General features: G+C 36.1%; 1 protein-coding gene across 3 annotated transcripts in view; it reads left to right on the top strand.

The window, feature by feature from the left end:
* Positions 1 to 25000, top strand: part of lrrc1 (leucine rich repeat containing 1) — a 593918-nt gene that overhangs the window by 21270 nt on the left and 547648 nt on the right. For 2 of the 3 annotated variants that reach the window (XM_087277879.1, NM_001013445.2), the window contains exons 2-10: positions 3959 to 4076; positions 8239 to 8317; positions 8897 to 8986; positions 14593 to 14649; positions 14736 to 14799; positions 17549 to 17623; positions 20111 to 20255; positions 20993 to 21111; positions 23457 to 23540. In XM_087277879.1, coding sequence (XP_087134005.1) covers positions 3959 to 4076; positions 8239 to 8317; positions 8897 to 8986; positions 14593 to 14649; positions 14736 to 14799; positions 17549 to 17623; positions 20111 to 20255; positions 20993 to 21111; positions 23457 to 23540 — 831 coding nt within the window. Of the gene's footprint in view, positions 1 to 3958; positions 4077 to 8238; positions 8318 to 8896; positions 8987 to 14592; positions 14650 to 14735; positions 14800 to 17548; positions 17624 to 20110; positions 20256 to 20992; positions 21442 to 23456; positions 23541 to 25000 lie in introns of all 3 variants that reach the window. The other variant, XR_015505118.1, reaches the window with a different exon arrangement.

Here is a 25000-nt window from a genome sequence, read left to right as displayed (position 1 = left end):
AGTCCTCTCAGGGAGTGATTCGTTCATCCGCGTGTGCACACATTTGTGAAGGTGGTATAGTTCATTTCAAGTCCGAGTCGTTTATCGCGGAAAGGCAGAAGCCAATCATATGCGTTTAGAGCCGGAAAAAGAATTGAACCGTTCATCTCTCGAGTCCTCTATCGGGTCTGAGTCATTCGTTCCTCACGGACCAATCTTATGCGTTTAGAGCCGGAAAGAGAATTGATTCGTTCACGTCTTGAGTCCTCTATTGGCTCTGAGTCATTCGTTCCTCACGGACCAATCATATGCGTTTAGAGCCGGAAATAGAATTGAACTGTTCATCTCTCGAGTTCTCTATTGGCTCTAAGTCATTCGTTCCTCACGGGCCAGTCATACGCGTTTAGAGCCAGAAAGAGAATTGAACTGTTCATCTCTCGAGTTCTCTATCGGGTCTGAGTCATTCGTTCCTCACGGACCAATCATATGCGTTTAGAGCCGGAAATAGAATTGAACTGTTCATCTCTCGAGTCCTCTATTGGCTCTAAGTCATTTGTTCCTCACGGGCCAGTCATACGCGTTTAGAGCCAGAAAAAGAATTGAACTGTTCATCTCTCGAGTTCTCTATCGGGTCTGAGTCATTCGTTCCTCACGGGCCAATCATACGCGTTTAGAGCCGGAAAAAGAATTGAACTGTTCATCTCTCGAGTCCTCGATCGGGTCTGAGTCATTCGTTCCTCACGGGCCAATCATACGCGTTTAGAGCCGGAAATAGAATTGAACTGTTCATCTCTCGAGTTCTCTATTGGCTCTAAGTCATTCGTTCCTCACGGACCAATCATACGTGTTTAGAGCCGGAAAGAGAATTGATCCGTTCATCTCTCGAGTCCTCTATCAGGTCTGAGTCATTCGTTCCTCACGGGCCAATCATACGTGTTTAGAGCCGGAAATAGAATTGATCCGTTTATCTCTCGAGTCCTCGATCGGGTCTGAGTCATTCGTTCCTCACGGGCCAGTCATACGCGTTTAGAGCCGGAAAGAGAATTGATCTGTTCACGTCTTGAGTCCTCTATTGGCTCCGAGTCATTCGTTCCTCACGGACCAATCATACGCGTTTAGAGCCGGAAAAAGAATTGAACCGTTCATCTCTCGAGTTCTCTATCAGGTCTGAGTCATTCGTTCCTCACGGGCCAATCATACGCGTTTAGAGCCGGAAAGAGAATTGATCCGATCATCTCTCGAGTCCTCGGGTTTGAGTCATTCTGTCACGTGATGAACGAACGACTCAAGAACCAGAAGACTTGAAAGGTGAACTAATCATCATGGCTCCTATAGACTATGTACTTTGGTTTATGATTATATGTGACTGTCAGTGTAACGTGAACGAATCGCCGACATTTGAAGACATGAAGAAGTGAGCTGAGCAAAGAGACAACAATACCTTCATAGACAAAAGAGCAGGTCAACATTGAATTATTATTTTCTCCTTCTTATAGTTTTCTATTTATGACTTATTTGTCGCGTGATTAACCTTTTGGGCTAGTTGTAGATGTGTTTGGAAGCAATTTGTAACATAATATTTTGGCAAATTGAACCAAATGAAAGAAATTACTCAAAAAGATTTGCCTTTTGGTAAATTAAAATAAAGTGGGTAAATGGAAAAAAATCCTAATATTCCTAAATCTGTTGTTAAAAATATTTAATAATTATTGATATCGAATGATATGAAACATGATATCGTGATACTTTTTGCAATATCGCCCAACCCTATTATTTATTCAGTAGTAACACTGGTAATTCCAATGGATAAACAGTAGGGGGATTCCAGGGCATTTTAAAGTGATCCGTCCCTTTAAATCTTGAGCTGTATTGTACACCTGCAGCCAGGCTGTGTGTTTGACTCTGCCTCTGTCTGACTGCTGTTTTCTGGGGTGCTTCAAATGCACTTTTCCCCCCTTCTGCTATCAATGGTGGTGCCAGTGAGAGGTGGGAGGAACTCAACAAGTAGGTCAGCCAGATAGACATGAATAGCTGATTACATCACAGAGAGCCATACACACTGAGCTGCTTTTGCCAGGCCACTGGACATTAGTAATTACTAACCGTTTTAACTACTTTTGTTTTCGTCTGTGAAGTGGTCTTGGAACAACTCTGTCTGGATTTGCTTGCGTTTGCAGCCGTTTTGTTGGGGGATTTTCTTTGTGTGTCTTGTATTCGTAGACCAGCGCATCAATAATACTCAAATGTGAGTCAGTAGAGCATCAGAATTACCCATAATCCTCTCTAAACACCCTTCTGAGTTGCATAGGCTATGTTCGGGATGGCATAATAATGTACTGTACTGTTTGTTTAGCTGAATGGCGTATTAAAGAATTACAGTGCAGTTAGGTTTCATTTTAGATCTTTGTGCTGTGCCGCAATCTTCCAAACCTCTAGGTTGTACTCATTTGTCAGCAAGACATTTTTAAAATAATATTAAGCATAAATGGATGTTGATAAGTATCACTTATACTTTTAAGTTGTTTAACTAGGGGTGTAACGGAGCACAGTTGATCCATGATGATCCACGTGATCCGAATACATTGTTTTTTTACTTGTAGATTAATCCTAAATTTGTAATGATCACAGAGAGATCAGCCAGTAGTAGTTGTGGTTATTGAGGATGCGGTGGGTTTCTTAGGTTATTAAAGATGTTTTTTGTCACCACTTGTTTAGCCTGCAGTAATGCATGCAGTGTAAGCTGCACGATTAATCAGTAAAAGATCAGGATCTCAACACCCACGCAACATAAATGATGCCTTCAGTCTTTAGTCTTTTGAGTTAGTTATGAAGTTACAAACAGTCAAATTTGTGATGATCACAGAAAGATCAGGTAGTAGTAGTTGTGGTTATTGGAGATGTGGTGGGTTTCTTAAGGCCTCCTACACATCGGGACGCTTTTTGTTTGCTTTTATCGTCAGCGTTTTACGAGACGTTTTTGCATATTCAAACCCAAGCGCTTTTCAGTGGCGTCAAGCAGACGTTTATAAAAAAATTCCTCCTTGATTTTAGATGGCGCTACACAACTTTAAGCTTCTGACACCCTCTTATAACACAGAAGAAGGTGAGGAGAGGAAGTTAACGCGCTTGTTGTTTAAGTTACTGGTGATATTTTATTTTAATTTATTTATTTCTTGTTTTTATTTTATTTTATATTTTTACTTTAATTTTATTTAATTTTATTTCATAAATTTATTTAATTTTATATTTTTTAATATATATTTTTATTCATTTATTTTATTTCATATTTAAATTTAAATTTTATTTTATATTTTAATTTATTTAATTTCATTTCATATTGTTTTATTTTAGTTAATTTTAATGCTTTATTTTATCTTAGATTTTTTTATTTTAATTTATTTTATTTAATTTAATATTTTGTATTTTATTTCATTTTGATGTTTAATTTTATTTTATATTTTTATGTTATTTTATTTGACATTTTATATATTTTTTATTATTTTATTATTATTTATTTATTTATTTTTATTTTTATTTTTATTTTATTTTATCGAACAAGCATGAATGGTTCAAGCAGCAGCTCCTGCTCTAGCGTTGAAAAAAAAGATTATTGTGTACAAGAGCAATAAGCAGCCCCACGTTCATATCGCCTCTGGGCATCTTCTTCAATGTGCGCTTGCATTGACAGTTTTGCGCTTGGGCGCCTCCAACTGCTGTTCACGGTAACTTCAGCTGCTCCGTGCACGTGAACAAAAGTGCAAACCTGATTGGTGGAGAAGGTTTTGACGCGGCGCGTCAAAACAAAAATAACGAGCATGGCAATAATGATACATCGTAAGAAATATCGTTATTGCAATACTCAACAACAATATTGCATATTTATTCACTGTTATGCACCTCCAGAATAGATACAATACAATTGTTTACAAATCCAGAAGTGTATTAGTATTTAATTGGTGTTTTTCTTGCTCTGTTTCAGCCATTTTTCAATTTGACGAAGTTGAGAAAACTTGGTCTGAGCGACAATGAAATCCAGCGGCTGCCGGGGGATATAGCCAACTTTAACCAGCTTGTAGAGCTCGACATCTCGAGAAACGGTAAGAAGCTTTTCCCCTATCAGATTTAGTCATGGGCCGGTGTAAGATTTTGATGATATGATCACCTTTGATTAAACAAATCATATTGTGATTACTGCTCTAAAATATTTGATTTGATATAGAGTCTCCTTTTCTGCTGGAGATACTGTGTTACTTTAAAATATGAAATTAAATAGTCATAAAAACTCATTGAAAACACTTGATATACCATAGGCATGGTATAACAGAACATTTTTGCAGTTTTAAAACCTTGACTTTACCAAACCGCGGTAAACCTTGAAACCGGTTATCACCCCATGCCTGGTCAGACCACACATTAATTGCTGTAAGTGTGTGTGAGAAACTTTGGCCTCCCGCATCGAGCTCTTTTCCCAGCAAACGCCCATCATATTTCAGCAGCTGCTCCACAATTACATTCAGCATCGCTCACAGTAATTCCCAGTCTGCATCTCTGCGCATCCACACCCAAACTCAGCTCTCGCTAATGCTGTTTTTACTATTTTTGTTCAAGAGGTCTTTATAAAAGTAGACTTCATGGTTTGTGGTGTCTGGTTGTTTTAAATGGCTCGAGTCTTTCATGTCTTTTTGAACCTGATTGTTTTTCTGGGAACAGATGAAAGTTGGCATTTTTGGTCCATACAGTGAAGGACTATTTTAATTTTTGATCAAACCCCACTATAAAAAAATAATAAATAACTTGTATTTTATACATTTTTTATTTTATTAATTGTTTTATTCTATTTTATTTTTAATATATATATATATTTTTTTTATTTAATTTTATGTTTTACTGTATTCCCTGATGTTTTGTCTTTCTTTCTAGTCCCATTATTATTTCATAATTTTATTTTATTCTATTTTAAAATTTATTTTATTTTATTTCATATTTTTATTTTATTTTATTTATATATTTTTATTTTTATTCATTTTAGTTTATTTCATATTTAAATTTAAATTTTATTATATATATTTTTATTTCATATTGTTTTTATTTCATTTCATTTTAATGCTTTATTTTACTTTATATTTGTTAATTTTAATTTAATTTATTTTGTTTTAATTCATATTTTGTATTTTATTTCATTTTAATGTTTTATTTTATTTTATATTTTTATGTTATTTTATTTTTTTATTTTATATTTTTTATTTTATTTTGTTTTAGCGTTTTGTCTAATTTTATTTAAGATTTTTTTAATTATTTTTTTAAATTTTATTTCAGATTTTTTTTTGTTTAATTTAATTTTATTTGATTTATTTACTATTTTATTTCATATTTTATTTATTGTTTTAATTATTTAACTTTAAGTAATTATTTCGTTTCGTTTTATTTTTTTATTCTTTAACATTTTTGTGTTGCTTTCTAGTAAAAACATCTAAACCTAAGATAACATATATAGAGTATAACATAAGTTTTGTTTTCTAATCAATTAAGTCACTTTAAGCTTTATTATTACATAATTAAATTAATATTTATTTATTTTTAGAGATACACACTTATGTCCTTTTGCTTTGTACATTTAATTTAAAAACCTTAATTTTGAAATATACAAATTTGCAGTTCTTTTGTTTAATGTGTGTTAGGCATAATACAGAACATATTGAGGGTGAACTGTCACTTTAAGAGCAGTTTTATGCTCTCTGTGTGTTTACACAGTGTTTTCAGCCTAGTTCCTTCCATATAAATTGCCATCATATTCCAGCTGAACTCTGATCTCTCTTGGTTTCTCTAGTTACCTTTTTATGGCAGGCATGTTTATATATCTAAAATATTGGCTTTGTTTCAAACCCTTGTGATCTACCTTGCTGGTTAGGTGCTTTTGCAAGGCAGGATCTGAAATGGAAACCATAAGGGACCAAAATATAAGCCTGTAATTTGGCAGCAAAAATAGTGCAACAATCTGGAGGTAAAACTCACATTCTCTTTCCTCGTAGGGGAGCGGATTTCAGCAGGAGCTTATAAAGACAGACCCACTGAGAGCTCTGAGGTCATTGATACCTCTAACTCACATCAGTTAAAACTAATAATTATTTAAATTCCTGATGGAAAAAATAAATTACCAAAGATATTTTAGTCAATCTACATTTGCATTTGGCTTCCATTCGATCTCCAGTTTTGAGCTATGCTTCTGTTACTTTCACAAGATGTACTTGTAGTATATACAGTAGGTAAATATATATATATATAAGATATGCTTGTATTCACAAGATAGTAACTCTCTTCATGTGTTCAAATCTCACTTGAAGACGCATCTTTTTAGGCTGGCACAATTCTGATAATTGACATTTCTGATCAATTAAATACTATTATATGTATGGAATTTATAAAAAACAAACATGTATTATAATTGATAATATTAATCACTAGGGATGTAACGGTATCAGAATTTCACGGTACGGTAATACCTCGGTATGAATGGCACGGTACGGTATTTATTGAATCATTTACAGGAAAAACAAAACTAATGAAAATACTCCTAAAAAGTGCCAAAAGTGTCAACGACATACAAATTAGCCATCTATCTGTAAGCTTTGAAACAGCAACTTAAATATTTTCAATAACAAAAAATTATTAAACCATATAAAAAAATAAAGTTTCAATTTAGTATTGTTGAAAACATTTAATCAACATTTAATCACTCACTCACTTAAATAGAAGTGGGTTTTTTAAGGAAAATGATCATATAACTATAATCTGGTAAAAGCTGGGGTCTCTGGGCATGTCCCCTGCAACAGAAAAACCCCTCTCATTTGGGACTGAGGTTTCTGGGACAGAGAGATATGATTTAGCCAAGGTTGACAGCAGTGGGTAACGTTGTGCATTGTCTTTCCACCACGTGAGAGGACAAGCCATGAGTGAGATAGAGGTCTCTTTACGGTACAAGTCAATATCTGCATCAATCTAACAAGTGTGCTGTGTTCTGCAGTCCCCATGACTGTTATTAGTCGTATTCCCCAACTTGCAGGCACGTGCACACATAGGGCTCAACCTGTGCAGTACACATGCCCTTTTTACACATGTCTTGGATAGAAAGTGCCCTTCCAAAATGATCAAAAGTGCCCCCGTGACGCGACACACCCTCCGTCCTGCCCTTCAGTAGGCGCGCAACAACACCGCTCTTGAGTATGAGCGCTCACCCCCCCCCCCCCCCCCCCCCAACCCAGCACTTTACAGTAGGCGCGCAACAACACCGCTCTTCATCGGCTCTTCACTACGCGCGCGGTGACAACAACAACAACACCCCCAAATGCTTCCACACATCCAATTTTAAATCCGCTTTAGGTTCGATCATTTCCAGCTATTTTTCATCCCCGCTACTAGCAGCACACTCCATTTCCACATTACTGGATCTGTAGACAACAGACCGCAAAGGATGATGGCCACGTCTGGGCTGATGGGCTGAACGCGAGCTCTCCCTGTTGCGAGGGCTTAAGTGTGTGTGTGTGTGTGTGTGTTTGTTTGGTGCTGTTTATGTTTGTGTATGTGTTTGAATAAGAGACAGTGTGGTGCTGTGTCTCTGTTTGTTTATACAGACAGCTTGTTATAGCCTCCCCCCTAAAATATAACACTATATATGGAAAGCATCGTCAATGCACCGTGATGCACTGAGATATCGAATTGAACCGAATCGACGGCATGATAATCGTAACTGAACCGAACCGTGAGACCAGTATAGGTTCAGACCTCTAGTGAAATGCTCCGTGAGTGAAAAAAACATGGGATGTCATGGGATGTCCATCGTAATAGACGCAGGGTCTGAAGGGGCTAGTTTGTTGAACTGTTGTGTAAAATAAGTAATACTATACAAATTTAAGTGTTAATAAAAATATTATTGTAATAATAATTTTATAGCTTGAATTATGTGTTTATTCTGACTGTGTTCCGACAGGTTTCACTGTAGTCTTTGCCTTTGCACTCTTAAGACACGCTAATGTTTGGGTTTTGCGAAGTCACAGACATGCTGGATAATGTCAGCTCGCATTGTTAAATCAACTATCACAATGTTATCGTAGACTATATATATTTGACAAACCCACTATTGGTCGGGTGTTCTTCGAATCCATAAAATACAGCCTACATGGGCAGCTTTCAAGGATTGTTTTCAGTATTACAAGGTTTTTATTGTTGCAAGTGGATAAAATCTGTTTCTTCTCTCTTTCGCAGACATCATGGAGCTCCCTGAAAGCATTTCATATTGTAAAACCCTCCAAGTAGCAGATTTTAGTGGAAATCCTTTGACAAGGTAAATGATGTGCATTTAAAAATAAACAGAGGCGAATAATTCAAGGGGGATAATAATTCTGACTTCACCTGTATACCTAAACACTTATTTTTATAATCATTGCTCTGTAGTTTCAAAACATCCATTGCAATGCGTTGATAGCTAAGAGATGTTCTGTTAAAGCCTAATTATCATATTTGAACATGATTTTTGGATATTGAACGCATCTTCAGTGCTGTATCAGTTGTAGAGTCGCTTATCAGATCATTTTGCATCGGGTCTGTGTGCTTCTTTAAGCGACTCTTAATTGTGATGTTATTCATGACTAACACGATAACGGATGTCTCTGTGGTTTATTGACGCTATGCTAATGGCGCTGTTGTGCTGGACAGGTCATCCGTTATGCATTAGTACTGGATCCACTTTGGCCCAGTTTAATTGTTTGTTCCCCCGATTTGCTGGATGTTGTAATGCTGCTGTTCTCAGATCAGCTTCAGTTTGAGTTAAAATGTTCGTGATTTATTCCTATGTATGTATATTCACCTGTACACTCTGTCATTCCCTGTGTGAAAAAGGCTTTATGTGTTTGTTTTGTTTCAGATTGCCTGAAAGTTTTCCAGAATTACGGAATTTAGCATGCCTTTCCATCAATGACATTTCCTTACAAGCACTTCCAGACAACATTGGAAAGTAGGAGTTTTTTTGTTGTTATTATTGTGTGTCTTTTGTGTGTTGAAGTCCCATTGTATTCGGGAAATAAGTAGGCTTGTTGACCAGCAATAATAATAATAATTGATTAATAGTTTACCCTGTGAATAATTCAATAAAGGTCATGTCAGGGTTAGGGTTAAACTTCTCTTCGCTGGCTTTTTAATGTTTTATTTTTAAATACACATTGAAAATTGAAGAAATTATTACGTAGATATAATACAAAGTAACACTAAAATATATTCATTAAAGTAAAATAAAATAAATAAATAAAAATATATCTAGATATTTTTATTGGTCTTGGATTTATCTGTATAGAATGTTTACTTCATGTGTGTAGTTTTAACTCACGAATTTAACCCTCAAAGCATTGCAAGATGGCGTGATTGTTTTTTCATTTCAATCCTTGATCTTTTGTTTTTTAGTAAAAGACACGTAGTTTAATAACTTTCGAAGTGCTAAAATGTTTGCTAAACAGCATGTACATGTTAAAACTGTAAAACAGAATAAAGTGTAGGTCTAAGAGATCGGAAATAAGGATAATTCAATTCTTTATATAATTATTTAATGCATAAAGTAGCCTTGCGTGTTTAATTGATCGGTAAATAAAATTGTGATCTGTGAATGATAAATTTACAATTAATTTTTTAATTTATAAATTTTACGAATTGGATTTGCTTCTTTCTGAATGGTGTTTTGAATTTAGATTTGCGAATTTACGAATGGTGTTTTGAATTTGGATTTGCGTATTTACGTATGGTGTTTTGAATTTAGATTTGCGAATTTACGAATGGTGTTTTGAATTTGGATTTGCGTATTTACGTATGGTGTTTTGAATTTAGATTTGCGAATTTACGAATGGTGTTTTGAATTTGGATTTGTGTATTTACGTATTGTGTTTTGAATTTACGAATTGTGTTTTAAATTTGGATTTGCTTATTTATGAATTGTGTTTTGAATCTATGGATTGTATTTGCGAATGGTGTTTTGAATTTGTATTTGCGTATTTTCAAATAGGCATGGGCATTCTGATGATATGATAACCTTGGTTAAAAACATTACGGTTTCATGGAATCACAGTATTGTGATTACTGCTCTAATATATATACTTTTTAATGTCTGAGTAAGAAACTAAAACTAAATCTGACTAAATCGCGCTATACCTTGAAAATGGTTATCGTCTCTTGCCTTTTTACAAATGGTGTTCTGAATGTGCGAATGGTGTTTTGAGTTTAAGAATTATATTTGCATATTTATGAATTGTGTTTTGAATTTACAAATTGTGTTTTGAATTTGATTTGTGTATTTACGAATTGTATTTTAAATTTGGATTTGTGCATTTATGAATTGTGTTTTAAATTTGGATTTGCGCATTTACAAATGGTGTTTTGAATTTGCAAATATTTTTTTTAATTTGGATTTGTGTTACATAAGGTGTTTTGAATTTGGATTTGCGTATTTGCAAATAGTGTTTTGTATTTGTATTAGCATATTTATGAATTGTGTTTTGAATTTTAGAATGATGTTTTGAATTTACAAATTGTGTTTTAAATTTGGATTTGCGTATTTACGAATTGTGTTTTGAATTTGCGAATTGGATTTGCATATTTACAAATGGTGTTTTGAATTTGCAAATTGGGTTTTGAATTTGGATTTGCATATGTATGGATTGTGTTTTAAATTTAAGAGTTATTTTTTGAATTTGGATTTTCGTATTTACGAACAGTGTTTTGAATTTGCAAATTAGGTATTTACGAATGGTGTTTTGAGTTTGAGAATTATATTTGCATATTTCTGAATTGTGTTTTGAATTTACAAATAGTTTTATGAATTTGGATTTGCGTATTTACATTGTTTTACGAATTTAATTTACATATTTATGAATGGTGTTTTAATTTGACAAAATTTGAATTTGGATTTGCGTATTTACAAATTGTGTTTTGAATCTGGATTTGCATATTGACAAATTGTGTTTTGAATTTACAAAATCAATCTTGAAAATGTGAACTGTGTAGGAATTTTGTTTTATAAATATATTATTTTTGAGACTGATCTGGCTTCATAGTTTTAATAGTGAGCTCTTCACGAGTGAGTTCTCCATGTTTTTTTTTATTTTATTTTTTTTTCAGAAACTGCCTCGGCCTATAGTTCCAGTGTGTGTGTGTTCATATTGTCTCTCTGGTAACTTGGACTGGTTTCAGATTGAAATCTGGGAAACGTCTGGGCAACGCTTGTTTTCTTTCCATGTCTCTCTTCATTTCCTGTGTAATTTCCTCTTCCTTTCCTCTGTCTCTCAGCTCAGTGGATTTCTCCAGCAGTCTGATTCTTCAAAACACATCTAGAGCTTTTATTTTTTATTAACTTACTTTGTCTTGAGCTTTTATGACCAGTGACTTAATTTTCCTAATGAGTCAAAGAGCCCATTTTATATATATATATATATATATAGACAGATAGATATAGATAGATATATAGATATGTATGTATGTATGTATGTATGTATGTATGTATGTATGTATGTATGTATGTATGTATGTATGTATGTATGTATGTATGTATGTATGTATGTATGTATGTATGTATGTATGTATGTATGTATTGTTGGGCTGGGTATCGTTCCAAAATTTTCGATACATATATAAATTTTCGATACATATATACACACACACACACACATATATATATAGACGTGCGTGCGTGCGTAAGTACGTGCGTGCGTGCGTAAGTACGTATGTATGTATGTATGTATGTATGTATGTATGTATGTCCTTCTCAATAATAATAGATAAGCAACTATCTTTTTTACATATATTTTTTATTAGTATTTTATAAATGGATATTTGTATCTATAAATATTATGTTAATATTTTATAAACATGTTTATAAATGCACACTTTTAGATGCTTTTAGTCACAGAATTGTAAAACCATATATACTGTATCACAACACAAGCATAATGTCTGAAAGAGGAAAGCACGTCTCCTTTTCTTGCAGATGGTTTAATCTGGCTCAGTGCGGCAGAACGACTGAGACATTTTTATAGAAATCAATCCTAGAGTGCTTAAAGCTGCTCTAATACTCCTTTAACATCAACATTTGTGATTGCGATCCCCTCAGCGAACCCAATCACACATGTGCACATCCCGCAAACACACTCAAGCTTCTGCTCATTTCCCGAAGCGCAAACAAAACATTGATGTGTAGCGCTGATGACGTTTCCATCCTGAACGTCAGTTATTACAGCAGTATTCAAAGGCTTTAGTTTGTGGAATTGAAATACAGCCTCCATCAATAATCCACTCTCTTTATTCTCTCTCTCTCTTTCATTTGAGAAGACCGAGCTGATTAAAGCGTGTGGCTGTGAGCTGCAGATGGTGCTGAAGTCTTGTTTAAAAGATTACATTTGTTTAGCTGTCGTGAAAAACAGCAGCGTTTCTGTTCTGGTAATCAAGCTGACCCGCACAAGAGGTCAAACAGCCACACACCGCTGCTTTCAGTTTGACCCTTATTTTCAGATGCGTCCACTGAAAATCGAAACCTTTCAACCCTGAGAGTTGTTTTTCTTGAAGCGCTTATCTCTGAAGGACTGCTTTATGGTGAACCGGGATGTCCTGTTGGCTGTAATTGTTATTCTTAAAGCCGTATCTGCTTTTAAATTGCAGAAATCATAATCTGAGATGTGTTTGCACCATCTGCGACGCTCAAGGCTGAGATCGTGTGCTCGTTTCTGGAAGTTTGTGATGGCTATCTTAGGATGTGTGTGTGTGTTAAGTGTTCTTCCCACTGGGCATACATCAACTACATCTCACTGACTTGTCATGTAAAGTCTGTAGGAGAGTAATGGGAGTTTCCAGAATGGTGGGTGATGCTAAAAACGAAGGGTGTTTTCATTGAAACCCAATTGGATTACATTTTATTGACGGTTGGGTTCAGGGATGGGGTCAGGTAAAGGCTGATTTATACTTTAGCCTGGGAGGAACTGCCTCCTCCTTCATCTTACCCCAGACATGCTCAATAATGTTCATGTCTGGTGATTGGGCTGGCCAATCCTGGAGCAGCTTCACCTTCTTTGCTTTCAGGAGCTTTGATGTGGAGGCTGAAGTATGAGAAGGAGCGCTATCCTGCTGGAGAATTGTCCCTCTCCTGTGGTTTGTAATGTAATGGGCAGCACAAATGTCTTGATACCTCAGGCTGTTGATGTTGATCATCCACTCTGCAGATCTCTCACACACCCCCATACTGAATGTAACCCCAAACCATGATTTCTCCTTCACCAAACTTGACTGATTTCTGTGAGAATCTTGGCTCCATATACTGTCAGTGAGTGCCATCTTTCAGATAATGTGTTAAACTGAGGTCTTGACTCTCTGTGGTCATTAATAATCCCATGGCACTTCGCGAACAACTAAATTTAGTTCTCAAACTATAAAACGGCAATTATTTGTGTACACATCAGAGCCTATGTTTACATCATGTTTTAACAATGCCACTAACTGTGATCTCAATTTTTACACACGATTCATAATTCCCACAGAAGTTTATCCAACTGTGACTCTGAAGAATAAATCAAACTCGGAAATGCATCATGACCATATAATTTACCACTCAGTATGAATTAGAGCTGCACAATTAATCGTTAAAAGATCGCGATCTCGATTCGACCCCGTAGACGATCTTAATCCAGCATTTCTACGATTCTGCCAATCATATTTTCAAGTTCAGAGTCTTTTCATTGTTTCACACACGTTGCTCAGTGACATTGACACCTCCAATTGATGTGAATGAGTGACAATCTGTATTTATAAGGTATAATTCACCTAAAAATGTCATTTTTGTTTTAATATAATGATGTTTTCGTGATCGGGAAATCACTCGTGACGTGAGCTTCTGACCGTGAGCTGTTATCACAGAGAGGGCGGGCGCGCGCGCTCTACTTAATGATAGATGAGCGCGCATCTACTTTAGTGAACAGAACCTGCATATGTTGCGAGTAACAGGTAATACAGTTGTAAATAATATTCAGTTTGTGTGCACAGAGAGATCGTTTGGGAGCCGTGCGCGAAGTATGAACAAGCACTTAGCAGTCAAAATGAAACGGAAAGCGTGCACTTAATTTAAATGATCATATCACATTCTAGAGTTATGATTACGACAAGCATTTGATATGTTTTTTCTGTCTTAGCGAACCCACAGTTGTGCATGAAAATAAATGTTTACAATGTCAGTATAACCACTCTAGCCTATATATTGTTGAATATAATCTGATAATGGCAAATGTCTGATTTTACCAGTGAATAAATTTGTCTAATATGACAGATTGCAAGCATATATCTCAAACATCATAATTCAACATCAGAATTATTATAAGTAGAATAGAATTATTTATAGAAGCCAGTAGACCCACACATAATATTATTATCGATGTATGTTTGTTTTTACCATAGCTTTATTTTACATCTACAGAATCGTGAGAATCATAATCTTTATTTTAAGCAAAAAAAATCGCGATTCTCATTTTAGAATCGTGCAGCTCTAGTATGAATAAAGATTTAACTGACAGAAGTGTTTTGTTTCTGTCTTTCCTCCAGCCTCTGTAACTTGGTATCACTGGAACTCCGAGAGAACTTGCTGACATATTTACCAGAGTAAGTGTAATACTAGTTTGTGTGTTTGCATCAGTGTGTGCGTGTGCAGACACTCATAGTTGTTTATTCTGCTTTGTTTCAACCAGGTCTCTGTCTCAACTTCAGAAACTCGAAGAACTGGATGTAGGAAGCAATGAACTGTATAATTTGGTGAGTGTTGAGAATTGTACCATCATTTTCTAACAGGACTAATAACAGTAATAATGACTGGAATCAAGGCTTAGTAAATGTCGAGAGTCATGCCATGTCTAGTGCAGTTTGACTAGCTCTATTTGACAGTTTTCCGGAAGTCTAAAAGTATTCAGAAATTAAATAATCACAATGCAAAAAAAAAAAAAAAAAGCCTTTCTTACTTTGTCTCGTTTGTAGTCCAAATATCGGAAAAAGATTGGATCAAGTAAAAATATTGTTTAGTTTTCACTGTCAAAAGTAAAAGTTTTGCTTAAAACAAGCTAAATGATCTGCCAGTGGAGTAAGTGAAATAAACATTTTTCGCTTTGAAATGTCGATATTTGGACTAGAAACAAGACAAAGCGAACGAAAAATATAAATTATATTTTTAAAATTATAAATATGTGTTTTTATAAATTATATATATATATATATATATATATATATATATATATATATATATATATATATAAATATATAAATTATGTATTGCATAAATTATATAAAGTCAGTATCAATACAGTGATTAAATACAAATCTGTAGCTCCTGGTCAATTATAATTCAGACTCAACATTGCCTATCCTGGCGATGTGACTATCCGCTTGTTAAGTGATGATGTGTTGTAGGGCTGTGCAATTAATCGAAAATCCGATTTCGGCTTGTAACGATTATGAAAAACCATTAATCGAAATAAACGATTATTCCATCACATACCGCCCCTTTTCCAGTTGTACACATGTGTTGCTGTGCAAAGCTCAGTTCCACGTGAAAATGACTAAAAGCATGTGCTGTGATGTAACTTTTGCAGCACGGGATGCGCATCATTCATATTTTTAAAAGCGCAAAAGAGCACGTGCTGTTGTGTGTGTGCGCGCCGTGCTCAGCCTCGAAGAGGTAGCGAGTGTGTTTGTGTTTGTTTGTGTGCGCGCCAAGCTTGGCCTCGGACAGCAGAGCACACAAGCACACCAAACGCCATCTTAATCAGAGAATATTGGTCGCTTTAATGGTCAAATACATGCACATTTGTGTCAGAGCACGGTGTTTATTGATTATTCATATTAACCCTCATTTGTTTAATAAACACACAAGTTGAAAATTAAAAGACACGTGAAAGAGAAACCATATCAGAGCCGCACTATTCTTAAAGTGACAGCGTGCAATGTACCTGCTGCTGCCGACTGTTTTTATTATTAATTAATAATAAAATCAAAAATACAGTGAAGATGCTTAAATCACAGTATAAACATAACAGATTTAATCACTCATTTCTAATAACTTATTTGTTTTATTTTTGCTATGATGACAGCACACTATATTTTACTAGATATTTTTCAAGATATAGTATTCAGCTTAAAGTGACACGAAGGCTTAATTAAGGTAGTTAGGCAAGTCATTATATAACAGTAGTTTCTTCAGCAGACAATCAAATATATATATATATTGCTTGAGGGGGCTAATAATATCGAGCTATTAAAATAGGTTTCAAAATATTTAAACCTGCTTTTATTCTAGCTGAAATAAAACAAATAAGCCTTTCTCTAGAAGAATAAATATTATAGGAAATACTGTAAAAATATCCTCTGTTAAACATAATTTGTTATATTTATATATTATATATATATATATATATATATATATATATATATTTATATATATATATATATATATATATATATATATATATATATATATATATATATATATATATATATATAATATTTATATATAATATTAATTTTATATAATAATATAATAATAATATAATTTGTTATATTTATATACACACACACACACACACACATTTTATATATATATATATATATATATATATATATATATATATATATATATATATATATATATATATATATATATATACATTTTATATAATAATATAATATTTATTTATAACAATAAATTCACAGAAGGGTGAATTATTTTGACTTCAACTGATAATCATTTGAATAATCGTGATTAAAATTATGACCAAAATAATCATGATTATGTTTTTTTCCCATAATCGAGCAGCCCTAACGTGTTGGTGCATGTAATACTGTTTCCGGGTCCAAACCGGAATCATTTGAGTTGAGAAATGATTTGTTTATGATCACTTTTACTTCATATCCCACATTACAGTTAATTTTATATGAAGTCATAGTGTACACAACAATCTCTGGGCTTGCTGCATCACAAATACCAAAATTCTAACAATTAATAAAAAACGAATCACTTTCTGGCCATCGAATGTTAGCCATGGACATATTAATTGCGATCGTGATTTTCGAAAGTATTAAATCGCTTTGTAAACGTTTATTATTACCATTTCATAAGTCTCCGAATACATTGAATTGAGCACTTGGACCCGGAAGCCGCTTCGCGTGAGGTCACACTTAACAAGCGGATTGCGGATACACACATTGCGATATCAATGCTGAAACGGTATATTTTGTACCCCTAATGGATGGCTTATCAATGTCTGGCACGTCTTTTGAGAATAACCAATGCCTCGTTCCTCCATGCACTGATTTATCCAGATCTAAAGCTGTTGTTTGCATGAATGTGAGCTGTGTTTGGCAGATCGAGGCCTGCGTTGGACTTTCTGCCTCCTCCACTGGAATGAATGAGTGCTGGTTTCTGCCTCTGCATTCCTGTGCTGCTCGGTGTCAGTCACCTGCTGTTCCTGCGCCTCCATCTGAACTCTGTCAAACTTGTTTTCTTCTTTTGCAGCCCGAGACAATAGGCTGTCTTGTCAGCCTGAAAGACCTGTGGCTTGATGGAAACCAGCTGTCTGATATACCCGCGGTAAAGCACGCCTGACACATCATCCTGTACATTTCATCCTAGAAAGCTGTCCGTCTGACTGTCAGATCAGCTCTTTGTGTTCCTGTTGTACACACATTCTGATTTTTCTTCAAAGCTGGGTTAGTTGCCGTTTCTGTGTGGAGTTTGCATGTTCTCCCTGCGTTTGCGTGGGTTTCCCCCACAGTCCAAACACATGCGGTACAGGTGGATTGGGTAGGCTAAATTATCCGTAGTGTATGAGTGTGTATGGATGTTTCCCAGAGATGGGTTGCAGCTGGAAGGGCATCCGCTGCCTAAAACATGCTGGATAAGTTGGTTCTTCATTCTGCTGTGGCGACCCCGGATTAATAAAGGGACTAGGCAGAAAAAAAAATTAATGAATTATTAAAGTTGAAACGGTGCAGTTTCATATGCCTGAATGTTTCTCATTATACAGTCACAGTCCTCAAACACACATGCAAATGATTAATATTTATACCAACTCAACATTGCTTGTCCTGCAATTTATCTTGTAGACATTAATAAAATATAGTTTAATGCATAATTCAATAAATAATATGAATAATACTTGGTATAATTACTTTTCTTTGCATTACTTTGAGAGTTGGGCCAGGGTTAGACGCTAATAATATAGAATTTAATGGGTAATTTAATCAATAATATGAGCAATACTCTGTATACTTACTGTTTTTACATTACTGTGAGAGCTGGGTTACACTGTTTAAAACAATAGTTGATTTTACTTAAAAAATTGAGGAATGGTTAACTATATGAACTGTGCATAATTGTAAAAATTAAGTTAAGTCAACTTAATAGTTCCAAGTTTCAACAGAAATATTTTATAATTTGCCAGTAAAATCAACTAGGCACTTTTAAAAGCAATGGGTTTACTCACTTCAGAAAAAACAAAACAAAAAGCGCTCTGGGGTAAGTTCAAATGTATGGTCGGTGCTCTTTGGGTAAGGGATTCATCAAATCTGCAACAAGAATCAGTCCAAGGCACTCGAGTAAAGTGAAAAAATTAAAAAGCCTTTATTCACATGGCTAGATCTCTAAAAACCAACGCGTTTCGGCAGAAGTCTGCCTTCATCAGGGTAACAGTGATCAGGTGCGTCTAGAGTCTCTTTTGAGTACTACGGTCACATGACTCATTTAAACATCTCAAATGGCACTCAAATAATTTAACAAGCAAACTCTACTACCATCATAAATGGTATACTACCATCAGATGCTCTACAGATCGTCATTATACATTGATGTATGTGTTTATATGTATGTATGTATTTTCCATGTATGTGTATATATTGTATACATGTATGTGTATGTATGTATGTATGTATGTATGTGTATATATATATGTATATATATGTATATGTATATGTGTATGTATATATATGTATATGTATATGTGTATGTATATATACGTATATGTGTATGTATGTATATATATATATATTCTTTTTTCTTCTCTCTCTCTCTCTCTTTTCCCACATATGTAAGTGGGTGTTTGTGTATCTATGCCGAATTTATGATGGTAGTAGAGTTTGCTTGTTAAATTATTTGAGTGCCATTTGAGATGTTTAAATGGGTTTACTCACTTGTTTAAGTAGTTGCTTTTTACGGTGTAGGATTAGATGCTAATAAAATAGAGTTTAATGTGTAATTTAATAAATAATACGAATAATACTGTTTTACATTACTGTGGTGATTGGAGTAGAGGTAGACATTAATAAAATACAATTATAATATTTAAATCTTGTTAACTTCCGGCCAGAGCTGTTTCCCTTCTACACTGTAAAAAAAAAACAGTGGACTTAACCTAAAATTTAAGGCAACAAACTAAAGGACATTTTGAGTCGACTCAACTTTCAACCAAATTACTTCACTTGACTGGATTTGAGTTAACTCAGAAATGTCTGTTGTCTTAATTTTAAGTTGAATCAACTTAGTTTTTTTACAGTGTAGCAGCAACCCTTTCTAAAACAACCCAGTTTAAATGAACCAAGGATGTTCTGGCTGAAGCAAGGCTAGATTTGAGCTGTCCGTGGAAATCTAATAGACGCCTGTCAATAGTCCAAAACTAGACGTCTATTAGATTTTCTCTGAGCGCCCAAATTGGGCTTGTTTTAGCTAAACGATTAATCAATCATTCATTCATTCATTTTCTTTTCGGCTTAGTCCTTTTAATAATCAGGGGTCCCCGAAGGAAACCCATTCCAACACAGGGAGAACATGCAAACTCCACACAGAAATGCCAACTGGTTCAGCCGTGGCTCGAATCAGTGAGCTTCTTGCTGTGAGGCCACAGTGCTAACCACTGAGCCACCGTGCCGCTCTAAATCAATTAGTGATGGTTTATTTAGAAAACCTTGGGTATTTGTGGAGATTGGGATCCTTAACTCGAACACAAGCTGCTGGTCTTTGATATTTAGGGCTGTGTTTGCATGCATGTTTATCTGTGTGTGTGTGTGTGTGTGTGTGGTTTAGGAAGTGGGCAGTATGAGAAGCTTGACGTGTCTGGATGTGTCGGAGAATAAGTTAGAGCGCCTCCCGGAGGAGATGGGGAACCTGCTGTCCCTCACTGACCTGCTGGTGTCCCAGAACCTCATAGACCTGCTGCCGGAGGGCATCGGTCAGTGTGTGTGTGTGTGAGAGAGAGAATGAATGGGTTAGTGAGTGTGTGAATGAGTGAGTTTGTGTGAGCATGTGAGTGAGTGTCTGAGCGGGAGTGTGTGAGCGAGTGAAAGTGTGTTAGAGTGACGGCGTGAATGTGTGTGAGAGCGAGAGTGCGTGAGAGTGCGTGAGAGTGTCTGTGTGTGAGTGAATGTTTGCAAGCATGTGTGTGAGTGTCTGAGTGTGAGTGTGAGTGTGTGTGTGTGTGTGTGTGTGTGTATGCATGCCTGTGTGAGTGAGTTTGTGCACATGTGAGAGTGTGTGTTTGTTTGTGGGAGTTGGAGTTTGCATACTTGTGCGTGCTTGTGTGTGTGAGTGTGTGAGTGTGTGAGTGTGTGAGTGTGTGAGTGTGTGTGTGTGTGTGTGTGTGTGTGTGTGTGTGAGTGAGTGAGTGCATGTTTGTGTGTATGCGTGCCTGTGTGAGTGAGTTTGTGCACATGTGAGAGTGTGTGTGTGTGTGTGTGTTTGTCTGAGTTGGAGTTTGCATATGTGTGTGTGTGTGTATGCGTGCGTGTGTGCGAGTGTGTGCATGCATTTCAAGTGTGTTATGTGTGGGTGTGAGTGAGTTTGTGCACGTGTGTGTTTGTGTGCCTGTGTATGTGAGTGAGTGTGCGTGTGTGTGTGTGTGAACAGAGCACAGTAATGAGCTGGGATGTTTGACTTCTCTCTCTCTCTCTCTCTCTCTCTCTCTCGTAGGAAAATTAAAACGTCTCTCGATACTGAAAGCGGATCAGAACCGTTTAGTGCAGCTCCCGGAGAGCATCGGCCACTGTGAAAGCCTGACAGAACTAGTGCTGACAGAAAACCAGCTGGTGGTGAGTGAAGGCCGATTCATACTTCTGCGTGGAGTGATCGGCGTGACCCATGCCACCTTCCTTGCGCGTAGTCGTGCATTTACAGTGCATCTGAAAAGTCTTTATAGAGCTTCACTTTTCCACATTTTTTAATGTAAGAGCCTTATTTCTAAATGGATTAAATTCATTGTTTTTCACAACATTCTACACACATTACTCCATAATGACAATGTGAAATAGAGTTTTTCAAACTGTTGTAAATTTATTAAAAATAGTTTTCGTCTCTGCAGCTATATGTATCGTCTTTCTCTATCAACTACCATTTATTTCCATATTAACGCAGCAGCTCGAGTGGTCTTTAATGAACCTACAAGAGCACATGTCACTCCGCTGCTCATCCGTTTGCACTGGCTGCCAGTTGCTGCTCGCATCAAATTCAAAGCTCTGATATTTGCCTACAAAGCGACTTCTGGCTTTGCTCCTTCTTATCTGCTCTCACTTCTGCAGATGTATGTGCCCTCCAGAAACTTGCGTTCTGTGAATGAACGTCGCCTCGTGGTTCCATCCCAAAGAGGAAAGAAATCACTTTCCCGAACTCTCGAATTCAATCTGCCCAGTTGGTGGAATGAACTCCCTAACTGCATCAGAACGGCAGAGTCACTCGTTGTCTTCAAGAAACCACTAGAAACTCAACTATTTAGTCTCCACTTCACTTCCTAATCTGCAATTGCCTCTCTGGACATACCACTAACTGTACCCAAAAAAATAAATAAATAAATTACTAAAATATTACTAATACTTTCCTTCTTAGACTGTACAGACCTGAAACTCGCCTACAGCACTTATTCATTGTTGCTCTTATCGTTGTGTAAATTACTTCCTTGTCCTCATTTGTAAGTCGCTTTGGATAAAAGCGTCTGCTAAATGACTAAATGTAAATGTAATGTTGCTGTTGCTTATAATTTTATTATTAATCTTATTTATTCTATTCTTATAATCCATCCCTTCCAAACTGAAGACATATACTGGATTTAGAAGCACTTAGGTTTAGAACCACTCGAGGGTGAATAAATGATAAGGAACTTTTCATATTTGGATGAACGATCTACAGTAGGCATGGGGCGATAACCGTGTTCAAGGTATACCGCGATTTAGAAAAGTCAAGGTTTTAAAAACGTCATAATTTTCTGCTATACCGTTTCTAAGATATGTGTATGATTTTTTTTTATTTACATTTATTTATGACATCAGTATCACTAGCAGAAAAGATCTATATTTTATATCTATATATATATAAACATTTTAAACTGTAGAGAAATCTGTGTTTTAGAAACAAATGAAGACAGCAGAAGTCTATGATGCACTTGAATTATGTGGCCTGACATGTTCATTCATTCATTCATTCATTCGTTTTCTTGTCGTCTTAGTCCCTTTATTAATCCGGGGTCGCCACAGTGGAATGAACCGCCAACTTATCCAGCAAGTTTTTACGCAGCGAATGCCCTTCAATCTCTGGGAAACATCCACACACACACTCATACACTACGGACAATTTAGCCTACCCAATTCACCTGTACAGCATGTCTCTGGACTGTGGGGGAAACCGGAGCACCCGGAGGAAACCCACGCGAACGCAGGGAGAACATGCAAACTCCACACAGAAACGCCAACTGAGCCGAGGTTCGACCCAGCGACCTTCTTGCTGTGAGGCGACAGCACTACCTACTGCGCCACTGCCTCGCCCTGGCCTGATACGTTTACTGTTACAAAATATTATAAATCTTTCTTAAATTAAATTTTATTGTGTACAAAGTTTTTTTTTTTACCCAGATATTTAAAAACAATATATTTATAGCAGTAATCTCAACACTACGGTGGCCGAGAAGTGCAAAACAACATTACAAAGTTTGAAACACTTTTACAAAGCTTGAGACAAATTTACAATTTGAAAAACATGTTTACCTGTCATCAGACACAATTACACAGGAAAAACTATTTTACCAAGGACGAAGCAAATTCACATTTTAGAAAACTAATTAACAAGACGCACAACACTTTTACAAGTCCCGAAACAAATTTACAATTACAGATTTCTTACGGAAAGGGAATGTACCGCGCACCGGAAGTGACGTAGAATGTACCACACACCGGTAATGACGCGGGGGAAAGTTGTTGTTGGTGAGCGTGGTAAAACATGTTGTTTTGCACTTCTCGGCCACCGTGTGATACTGTGATAATTATATCTAAGGTTATCATGCCGTCAGAATCTTACACCAGCCCATGCCTAGAACTTCATAATATAATCAGCATTTTTTCTTTACAGTATACATTAAGTGATTTAACAATGTCTGTTCTTAATCTTTCAGAATTTGCCAAGAAGTATTGGAAAACTAAAGAAACTCTCCAACTTCAACTGTGATAGGAATCGTCTAGCATCGTTACCGAAAGAGGTATGACGCAATGTGGTTTATTCTTTGAACACAAGCTCAACATTGCTGTAGCCACAGGCTTTGGTGACTGAACTGCATCATTCAAACCTCAGAGAAAGCATCAGCTACACAGATAGTATGAATATTTTCCCTTAAAAAGCTTCAAAGCTTTCTCTTTTCTTCTCAACACAAATGATAATATTTATTTATTTATTTTTTGTTGAAAACTGATTGACTTTCATAGTATTTAATTTCCTACTGTGTATGTCAGAGATTACGGGTTTCTGGCTATCTTCAAAATAATATCATTTGTGTAACCGAATAAAGAAACTTTTCTAAAGGTTTGTAAACACTTGTAATTAAGTAAATAGTGGATTTATGTTCAATTTAGAGGTAACTATCTATTTAAATGCACGTCACGATGTTATTATGGCCTCACAGCTTGCCTTGTTTTTCAGAAATATGTGCCGTGTTTTTTTTTAATGACTTGATATTCCAAAATGACTTATGAAGCAATACAAGTCATGCACAAACTCCTTCAAAACACCACACATTATTGATTGGTTGTGAATTAGAGATGAACAAATATTTACATAGGGCATTTCACACATGCCACTACTTTCATTTCACTTCAGATCAAGTTTAAGCATGACAAGTTGAAATTTAGTTCATTGTGAATGCCACTGTTATATACACACACACGCACTCACCGGCCACTTTATTAGGTACACCTTACTAGTACCAGGTTGGACTCAGAATTGCCTTAATCCTTTGTGGCATAAATTCAATGTGGAAGGTCGGATGGAAATATTCCTCAGAGATTTTGCTCCATGTTGACATGATAGCATCGCACAGTTGCTGCAGATTTGCCGGCTGCACATCCATGATGCCAATCTCCCACATCTCAAAGGTGCTCTATTGGATTGAGCTCTGGTGACTGTGGAGGCCATTTGAGTACAGTGAACTCATCGTCATGTTGAAGAAACTAGTCTGAGATGATTGAGCTTTATGACATGGTGTGTTATCCTGCTGGAAGTAGCCATCAGAAGATGGAGACACTTTGCTCATAAAGGGATGGACATGGTCAGCAGCAATACTCAGGTAGGCTGTGGTGTTGACACGATGCTCAAGTGGTGCTAATGAACCCAAAGTGTGCCAAGAAAATCTCCCCCACACCATTACACCACCACCACCAGCCTGAACCGTTGATACAAGGCAGGATGGATCCATGCTTTCATGTTGTTGACGCCGAATTTTGAGCCGAGCATCCGAATGTGTCAGCAGAAATGGAGACTCATCAGAGCAGGCAACGTTTCTCCAATCTTCTATTGTCCAGTTTTGGTGAGTCTGTGTGAATTGTAGCCTCAGTTTCCTGTTCTTAGCTGACAGGAGCGGCACCCGGTGTGCTCTTCTGCTGCTGTAGCCCATCTGCCTCAAGGTTGGACGTGTTGTGTGTTCAGAGATGCTCTTCTGCAGAGCTC

The sequence above is a fragment of the Danio rerio genome, chromosome 13 (genome assembly GCF_052040795.2).
Source record: "Danio rerio strain M-AB ecotype USA chromosome 13, GRCz13ab, whole genome shotgun sequence".
NCBI lineage: Eukaryota > Metazoa > Chordata > Actinopteri > Cypriniformes > Danionidae > Danio > Danio rerio.
This window is presented reverse-complemented; position numbering and strand designations above follow the sequence as displayed.